This window comes from Aulonocara sp. 'chitande type north' Nkhata Bay, linkage group LG18, assembly GCF_057382095.1.
Source record: "Aulonocara sp. 'chitande type north' Nkhata Bay isolate Kocher_YH1m ecotype deep benthic linkage group LG18, A_spYH_male_GT1.1, whole genome shotgun sequence".
NCBI classification, from domain to species: Eukaryota; Metazoa; Chordata; class Actinopteri; order Cichliformes; family Cichlidae; genus Aulonocara; species Aulonocara sp. 'chitande type north' Nkhata Bay.
In genome coordinates, this window is record NC_141361.1 from 25,034,976 (window position 1) to 25,044,986 (window position 10,011).

General features: G+C 40.9%; 1 protein-coding gene across 1 annotated transcript; it reads left to right on the forward strand.

The window, feature by feature from the left end:
- The first annotated feature begins 1,515 nt into the window (after positions 1 to 1,515).
- LOC147308661 (protein ABHD8-like) lies at positions 1,516 to 8,542 on the forward strand. Its single transcript, XM_086272464.1, has 5 exons — positions 1,516 to 1,914; positions 4,481 to 5,310; positions 5,410 to 5,580; positions 5,733 to 5,949; positions 6,064 to 8,542. The coding sequence occupies exons 2-5, from the start codon at positions 4,490 to 4,492 to the stop codon at positions 6,274 to 6,276; spliced, it is 1,422 nt and encodes a 473-aa protein (XP_086128590.1). The 5' UTR covers positions 1,516 to 1,914; positions 4,481 to 4,489; the 3' UTR covers positions 6,277 to 8,542.
- Positions 8,543 to 10,011: the final 1,469 nt, after the last annotated feature.

Here is a 10,011-nt window from a genome sequence, read left to right on the forward strand (position 1 = left end):
CCAGAAAACACCATCGTACCAACACCAGCCTGAATTGTTGATACCAGGCAGGGTGGATCCATGCTTTGGTCAAGATTTGGTAACATGTGTAAACTATGTCCTCATTTTCCTGTTCTTAGCTGAATCTGCAGTCTTCTGTAGCTTAACTGCTTCAAATCTTGGCATATTGTGCATTCAATAGTGCTCTCCTTCATACCTTGGTTATAAAGAGTAGGGATTTGAGTTACCATTGCCTTCCAATTAGCTCAAAGCAGTTCAGCCATTCTCCCCTGACCTCTCACATCAACAAAGCATTTTCTCTAAGAGAGCTGCCGCTTATTAGATATTTTTTCATTTTCAGGCCATTCTTCCATGTTTTGGAAATCCCAGTAGATCAGCAGTTTCTGAAATACTCTGTCTGACAATAGCAACCATTCTACTTTCAAAGTCACTTAAATGACCTTTCTTCCTCACTCTAACGCTCAGTTTGAGCTTGTGAGCTTTAGATGTGAGAAGATGTTTTTATAATAAAGTTTCTGTATAGTCTATCCTGGCATGCTGACTGAGGACTCCTTGAGCTGGAAGTGTAATTGCTGTTGAGTGCTCTGGTGGCCATCTAGAATGTTATATGTGTAATTCACCTGCATTTTGGAGGGTCTGCTTTTTGCATTGTTGCTATATTTTAATCTAAAACTTTAGTCATTTAACATTAACTTCAGGCTAGCCTTTGATGTAAAAGACCACCCTGTGATAGACAATACACACAGAAGCAGAGATGTGCAAACACAAATTCTGAAGGTCTCTCTACTGACAGTCGGTTTCAGTACTTTTCCATAACCAAGCTGTTGCTTAAAGTCATCCCTTTGTGCAGTACATTATGATTACAGTGATGATGTTTCGTGAATAATCTGCACACGGTAGGAATCCTGAAAAGAACTGACGCACGTTTTGTTTTTAGGCCGGTATCAGTGATAAAGGCCTAATTTTTTAAAATTGAATTTTAATTGTCCAAAACACAGATACAAACAGATAAACCAATGATTATTTACGCCAAGCAATAAAACAAAGCACCCAGTTGGCTCACGGGCTCTCCGCCCAATAAACGTCACAGATTGCTTTCCAGTGACTGGCACTGGACTGTCACAGCAGCAGGCCTACCAATTTGCTATGTGAGTTCAAGAAGGGGGCACTGCTCGAAATGTGTTAGATTAAAACTGAAAGGTCACGTCTGTCCTTGGTGGTGAGGCAACAATAACTCGTTCTCAGGTGACACTTTATGATCATAGTCCGCAATCAGATGTGGGATTTGAAATAAGACCCCACGCAGAGCCCCGACTGTGGTCACGTGCCAGCCCAATTAATTTAGATAAATTAGCCGGACAGTCATTTTTATCATTTGTCTCCTTTTCAGCGCCCAGGCAGGACCACACAGTCTTTCCCCTTTTTTTTCTTTCTTTTTTTGCTGGCCTGTCAGCCCTAGCAACAAGCAAACAGGCGCCTCTCATTGGCCTCCTCAATATACAACTGCTTTCTATTCGCCCTCCCCACCGCCACTCAGCAGCGAAAATACCCGAAGATTGCTGCTGGTGCTGCGGATTCAAGGGCAGCAGGGCTGGGTAGGGTCTGGCCCGAGTGCGCAGTGGATGCAGAGGAAGCGAGAAAAACACGGGCGTCTGTTTTCGTAATGGGTATATCATTAAACTACCAGTGGCACTCTTTTATGGATGCATGCTTTATCTTCACTCCATGCCCCCCTGCGGTCTGTAATGACGGTCTAATTGGGCCAATAAGGAGCTTTTACTGTTTTGCAGCATCTCTAGCGTAGACAAATTGTTGCGCCAGATGCAACGCCGTTCTCGATACTGTGTGGTCGGCCCTTGACTGTCATCTTTGGGTGCAGGTTTCTCATCACCTTAATCATCAGTACTTCTGCAGGTAATGCAAATCTTTTGGTTTTGGTTTTGTTTTAGCTTTTTTTGTATTGCTCTGTGGCATCTGGATACCTGATGTTTACTGTGCAGCATATCAGCGCCAATAAACGGCTGCACGCATGATGCATGCATGCATTTCGCCTGAGACAGGATTAAAATAATAACAGATTATGAATAATACAAGCAGTATCATTCAAAGCGCACTATTTGTGAAGCCTAAAGCTGTTATATATATAAATATTTATATAAACATTTTTGGTGCGTATATTTGTGAGTATTTGAATCTTATTGCGATGTATAAATTGTTTAAAATAATAATAATAATGTGTTGTTGTAGGAGCCAAGCCGCTAAATGTTTGTGAATCAGGCGTTTTTAACATAACGGTCTCATGTTGAAAATATAGGCCACTCACTTCACGTGCATCTTGACAGACTGCGCCTCACTCTGCTAGACTCTTGTTATGGAAATGCAGCAGCACACAGTGTACCGAATGTGTGTTACTGTAAGAGTTGGCAGGCCTGTCAACCTAAATATTCTGCAATGCAGACACACAAAACAAACAACTTCAACATGGCTGAGTAACCTTCAGCCCTGACTTTGGTCGAGGTTGGATGTCGCGGAAACCATTACATTGCTCCCCACAGCCATGTTCCAGACCTGCTGGTGGGATTGGAGAATTGTAGGTCAGGAAGAGAAGCCCAGATTTAAGTGGGAGGACTGTTGGGTTTGTGCTGCTGTAGTTTGTTTTGTGCCGATCTGTTGATTGTCGGTGGCCATGTAGAATATTTTTTATCTATGTGTTTTTGGGTTTTTTGTTTTGTTTTATTTTATTTTTGCAGACTAGCATGGTAATAACCTTGCTCTTTGGGGAGGATTTTGCTTCTTGTGTTGATGTTCTGTTTTAATGTAAGGTGAAAAACTGGCACGTGCACAATATACAAAAATATACCTAAAGGATTTGTTTTTGTCAGATTTCCACAGACATCCACCAACAAATAATCATTCCCACTATTTACATTTTGTTTTTATATTTCTTTAAACCTGTCAAGGTACCAATCATTAAATATACTAAGCACCCAGCATGATTGGAAGACAATAAAGATGTAAACAACATGTACTATTTTGTACTTCTCAGTATACTTTGCCAAAACGCACAATAATATAGGGGAATGCACAAATATCCTACAATAATGCTAAATGGTGATGAGTTGCGAATGCAGCTCAACTCAAATGTTACAAGGGTTTTCAATTTGTGTGTAAAAATAAGGGTTCATTTTGCATCCAGTGAGATCACTTTGCATTCACACAAAAGTGTGCTGAATGATAGTGCAGATAATGCATACATAGTGCATAGACACAACAGCAGTTCCTTAAACAAGGAAACAAACAAGTAAACAATAAAGTCTCACCAGCTACTGAAGATGTGACTCAGCCTTGTGTGTTTCCTAGAGATAACTGTGTTTTGTATCAAAAGTGGGGACACTAACGTGTGTGTTTGTGCTGCTGACAGCAGACTGTCAAGCAGTGGCTGGACCTGAACGGAAACATAGAAACCAGCTCTCATCTCCCGCTGGAAAGAACGCAGTTCGGAAAACTGCTATCACGTTGTCGTGAGACACACAGTCCGCAGACATGTGTACAGTCATGCCCTCTGACTGGAGTTCTCTATTTATATATATCCTGATTCTGACCTTGTGAAATGGAGGGGTTATTAATAGCAGACATCTAGCTTGGCCTAGGTTTTTTACATGGTGTGTGGTGCAAATACTGCTTTGCAGTTGTTTGTTGAATGCATCAGAATGTCAAGCCAGGTGAGTCACTGAGGTGAGTGTGTTAGTAGAGACTTCAACAGCTCTGTTGGATATAATATGGCTATTGATTTTGAAATCAGAATCAGGATCAGAAAGGGTTTTATTGCCAAATGTTGAGCAGGTTTACAACATTAGGAAATTGCTGCGGTGCTTCAGTGCAAACATACTGTCATAAATTGCGCTTAAATAGACATGAAAAAATAAAAGTAAGAATAAGAATTAAAAGTGCTACGTAGAAAGATATATGCATGAGTGCAGGTGGTGATCAGTGCCAAACATGGAATGATGTAGTGAACACAGCGTAGGGTCATGTGTTAGTGGTGGGAACAGTCGTACGTTTATTGTTCATGTGTCCAACAGCAGAGGGGAAGAAACTGTTCTTATGGCGAGAGGTTCTGGTGCGAATGGACCGGAGCGGAAATGTGTTAAAGTACCCTTTATTTTGGCGTACTTTCTTTCTGGCTCTGGACTGATGAAGGATAAAGAAAGCCTTTTCATTGTGTCTCTGTTGCTAGGAAACAGCTTGGGTTCAGTTTTGTAGGAATCAAGCTGGGTCCAATTTCTTGCAGTGCAGCCAATGCCATTGGCAAAGCACTGCAAATGGAACAAGTTAGAATGCTTGAATGTTTGAAACTGTGACACTAAATGAGCTGTGAAAAGTAGGGCAAGACATGAAAAATATTTTTTTCCCACATTTCAAAGGAAGCATCAGAGTACTGATATGTTTTATTTGTGTCTGTGTGATGTTGTTCCTGCAGGGAAACACCATGCTGACTAGCATCACTGAAGGGATACTGTGCTGCCTGACTGGGAAGACTGCCAATCTAGTCTTGCCCCTGGAGTCATCAGAACCCTCTGATGGTTTTGAGTATGTGGAGGTGAAACCTGGGAGAGTCCTGAGAGTGCGGCATATCGTCCCCGAGCGCCAACCCATAGAAACAGAAAAACAAGTTGCTGAAAAGAACAATGCAGATGTTGACTGTTATGATAAAGATTCTCCCATATCTAATAATGACGGCGACAGTGGCAGCATTGTCCACTGCAAGAGGAAGATCACAGTCTACCGAAATGGCCAGCTGGTGATCGAAAATCTCGGGGATGTTTTGCACTCTGAGATTCTGCAGTGTCAGGATGGGGATTTAGAGCCTTGCAGCACTGTAGAGGTGGAGCTTGCTGACTACAAAGACATAGCCTCTTCTCCAGACCCCAACCCTGTTCCTCCTCCAGTTCCTCCACCACCTGGGGAACATAAACCTGCTCCGCCTCCACGCCGCCGCCGTCGCAAACCCAAGCGCACAGTTTTAATAGACTCCAAGAGGATGATCTCGAGCTGCAAAGGAACGCACTCGGATGTAGCACTGTTCTTCGTGCATGGCGTCGGAGGATCTCTTGACATCTGGAGCAGCCAGCTGGACTTCTTCTCCCGCCTGGGCTACGAGGTCATTGCGCCAGATTTGGCAGGTCACGGAGCAAGCACAGCGCCACAGATTGCAGCAGCTTATACCTTTTATGCCCTCGCGGAGGACCTGCGAGCCATCTTCAAGAGATATGCTCGTAAACGCAACATTCTTATTGGCCACTCATATGGGTGAGGATTTGTGAGATGCTTGTGTTACGGGTCAGCTTAGAAAAGTCAGTGGCGTACAGTGATTAACATGCTGTACCTACCCCATTATATCTCTTCCAGAGTGTCATTTTGTACCTTCCTGGCGCACGAATATCCCGATCTGGTCCATAAGGTAGTAATGATCAATGGAGGGGGTCCCACAGCTCTGGAGCCCAGCCTCTGCTCCATCTTCCAACTGCCATCTTGTGTCCTTCACTGTCTGTCACCTTGTCTGGCCTGGAGCTTCCTCAAGTAAGATGCTGTGATGCTGCAAACAGTAGTGACACACTGTGACAGACAGATGTAATAGATAAATAATAGCTTGCTTAAAATGTTAACTATCTTTAAAATGTACAGGAAAGAGATTTTGGTAAAGTTTTTTTCTTTCTTTTTCTAATCTTCAGAGCTGGATTTGCCCGTCAGGGTGCCAAAGAAAAGCAGCTTTTGAAGCAGGGCAATGCCTTCAATGTGTCTCCGTTCGTTTTGCGAGCCATGATGAGCGGTCAGTACTGGCCCGAGGGGGACGAGGTATACCATGCCGAGCTCACTGTGCCCATTCTTCTGGTTCATGGCATGTGTGACAAGTTTGTGCCCATGGATGAGGACCAGCGGATGGCAGAGGTATATCACACCTTTATCCAAACAAGAGCTATTTTGTTTCATTTATTAGTTATTGTCTCATAGCTTTGGATTCGGATCTGTTGTAAGATTATCCATTTTGGCTCTGGTTTTTAGATCCTCCTGTTCGCTTTCTTAAAAGTAATCGAAGAGGGAAGTCACATGGTCATGATGGAGTGTCCTGAAACTGTCAACACCCTCCTGCATGAGTTCTTTCTATGGGAGCCTGACATGTCAAGAAAAGGCAGCAGCAAGACAGACACAGAGAAGGCGATCGCTGCCAGTGACACTCTTCACACGCTGAAAAACAGTAAACCTGTGAACAAATAACCATCAAGGCATAAAGTTTTATTAAAGAGCAAAGGAGAAGGCCTATTCTTCGGCAGTTGGCATGTATTCCTAAGGCTCCCAGGCTGAGAGCTGTTTAAAACAGGGTCACATCTTATGGATGTAGATGACCACTGGTGCTCCGAGATGAAGCGGGAAAGGACATATGATGAGAGGGGCGGACGCCGATACACAGTCAGTTTCTGCTACGCTTTTTGATACCAGTTTGTCCTCCATCTCACCATGTTTGCAAACCAACACAAAGTCTGGAGGTAAAAGGCACCATGATTTGTGTATGAAATGTTTGTGGTGAAGAACTGACCGACGAGGCATAAAAGGCGTGAAACGCTGTTGGAATCGTCTCGCCTCCATCATATATATTCTGTAAAGTACTGCAGAAAAGAGCTCCTGTTCTACCTTAATAAAATGGCTAATTTATCCATTTTAACTCTGCTTTCAGTGGAAGAGAAGAAAAAAAAAACATCAAACATAGTCAACCGAGGAATCAGGGAGGGTGAAGAGCAATTTATAACAGAATAATTGTGTTTGATTAAATGCAGACAGTGGAAAAATAGATTAAATGCATTAAATATACTACACTGTCCATGTAAAATGTGGATAATAACTGTGTCACATGCTTACATAAATGACAATATGATTGAAGGAGAAACACACACATACAAAAATATTTGTACCATATTGTTTTGGAACCACATTCACACAATATGCAGTGTACAGCATCTCAGACACACAATCTGACTGATTAACAAATGACAGAAGCAAGTAACTTTCCTTGCACTAAACTCAAAATCAAAAATGCTATGCGTCAGTATTAAAGTGTAACGATTTCATAGTTAATATTAAAACATAAAACAAACATCAAAGCCGAGAGAGATTCTCTTCCAGATTAACAGCCATTGCCTCGATACCATACATATATACACACATATATATATATATTATCCTAAGGATAAAAAGTACTGAGAGCCTGCATGAGTTCAGAGTATGGAAAGATATATACACAAGGGTTGTTTCAGACAGTTGCAATATATTGCCATAAATTCCCAGCACAATTGTCTTTTAATGAAATGGTTCCTCTCAGTGTGTAAGTATTATTATTGTTTATTTATTTCTGTTTTTATCTTGGTGTTACAGCAGCAAACTGATAAAATGTTGTCTTAAGCTAATAACTGATCGCGAAACACGTGTGCGTTACCTAACCCTGCTGCTCCCCGTCCACCCTACACTGTATATCTACTCATGTCGGACTGAAGGAATGAGCAGGACGTGCTGCTCGCTGTTAGACATTCATTCGTGAATGTTGCTTTGTCTCATAGTGGGACAGTAAAGTGTGAATAAAAGCACAGTCTGATTCTCCCTGACAGTGCTTATCTGTTGACTGGATAGATTACTGTTATGTGTAACAGAGGATGTAAGTCAGAGGAAGCCCAAATATGAATCTGCCAAAGGCGAAAAATCCCCTTAACCTCCTAAGACCTGAACTCTTCCACGGCATGCATTTTTAGTTTCTCTTTGATATTTGGACATATTGGGGCCCGATGAACGTAAAAACAAAGAATTACTAGATTTATTTTTTTTTACCTTATTTTTGTTTTTAAGAAAAATAAGAGCCACATATGAGCACATTCATTTAAAATTTTCTCGTAAGTGGATATCAGGACCTTGTAAAGCAAAATTGAGTATTTTGGTCTAAATAACCCAAAATGTGATGTCCACATATGTGGATGCAGGGTCCTAGGAGGTTAAGAAAAAAAACAACAAAAAAAGGGACTTTTGTGCTCTTCATGCTGGTCTGTTATATATGCATTTTAAGAGAGAGTGCAGATGCGAGATGACTGGATTTATGCAACAGGAACAAATGAACAGAAATAGTTTGGGAATAAATGGAACCGGCTCTAAAACATTATATATTCTCTATGGACTTTATAAAAACCAACAAGTGCTGCTGATGCAAAGTACTGTATGTCTCTTTTGGTGTAAAAGGTCAGTAAAACTGTATGGACTACAGGGTGCACATGTACTTCTCCTTATGCTAAAAGTGTGCATATATAAATTGTCAGTGCTCATATGTGCTATATCTTTTTGTGGTTAACAAAATATGTTAATGTTATTGTGGCATTTATTCAAGGGAATCATATTATATGCACTGCCTGAATGTAGATGCATATAACATTATATAGCCTATTAAAACAATTGAATTCAGTGTATGAATGTGCCTTTCCTGGCATGAAATAAATCAGATGTTCCCAGTTAAAAGGTGTTTGTTTTCTCTGTTGAGTGCTGGATATGATTCTTCCTTCTCATCTTCTTCTTCTTTTTCCTGCAGCGCCCTTTAGGGGTCACTGAACATCTGACTACACCTCACCCTCTGCTTAGTATCCTCCTCTGTCACACCAAACCCTCTGCATTTCCTCCACATGACCTTGCAAACCGCCTCTTTAGCTCTTGCTGTGATCCTTTTGTCTCAAATGACTCCTAAACTCGTCTCCACCCTGCCTGCACACTCTTCTTCATTTCTCTTTGGCACTGTCCATCACTTTGAATTGTTGACGCCAGGAATTTAAACTCATCCACCTCTACTGTACTTTTTTAATCTTTTCAACCTTTCTACTTTGCTCAATCACAAACTTGTCCTATAAGGATTCATTACAAATTCGAAAATGGAAGTGGGCAATTTGCATTTTACTGAAGAAAAAATCATGTTTTTTTTCTTGATGAAAAAAAATTATATTTTTTTCATCAAGTTTATTAAATAGGGGCCTGCAAATATTCCTAAGGCAATATACTGAATGGACACATATTAGCTCAATCCTATTCTTTTTCTTAAATGACCATAGAAATGCATTTCTTATCTCTGGACAGCACTTTTTATAAGCAGTCATGAAAAAAATCTTATTTTAAAATGTTTTGTCGCTCCTCTGGTGTTTCTGTCACTTTTGTGAAACTGCAGACTGGCATCAAAATGAAAAAATTATTTTCTATTTTTCAAGCAAAAACAATCTTTAATTTAACAAAATTTCATACACTGGGTCTCAGCTTCTTCTTTTTTTGACAGTTAATCGTATCAAATTTACTTGCGCCTCTTTGGCTCAACTGCTTTATCTGAATGGGGTGAAACTTTATGCAACTCATTTGCTACAAGAGCAGGAAAAACTATTTGAATTAGGAAGAAAAGGCAGTCGCTTCCTTTTATTTCCTATTTGCATAGGTTAGGAACAGTTTTCTGGACGAGCTGATTTGCATCACTGAGAGGTCAAAGCAGGGTAGGTGCCAGCTCCAGCTGGATAACGGCAGCAGTCTTGAATTCTGAGCTATTCAGATACTACATTTACAACTCTGATTCACTAAAAAAAAAAAACAACAACAACAACAGCACAAAAAAATCAAACATAAACTAGTTTTCTGCACCAAATATTCTGATAATATTCTAAAAACTTTCTCCATCTTTTTTTCTGAGAGACACAGCCTCTCTGGGCTGCTCTGCACATAACCAGTTAGGTTATACACCAGTTATTTTCACCATGTGGTCTTGTCTTTTATTTCTGCAAATATGCAGGTACTTGCTGGCTGAGATGGAACAGTGGGGCAGAATTACATAGATAGTTAATTTGGGTGCAGTTAGAGCCATTCCCAGAATCTTTCAGGCTAGCTTGTCCTGCAGCATTGTCTGTTAAGCAGCTGTAAAGGATTTTATTACACATTTTTACATCATACAAT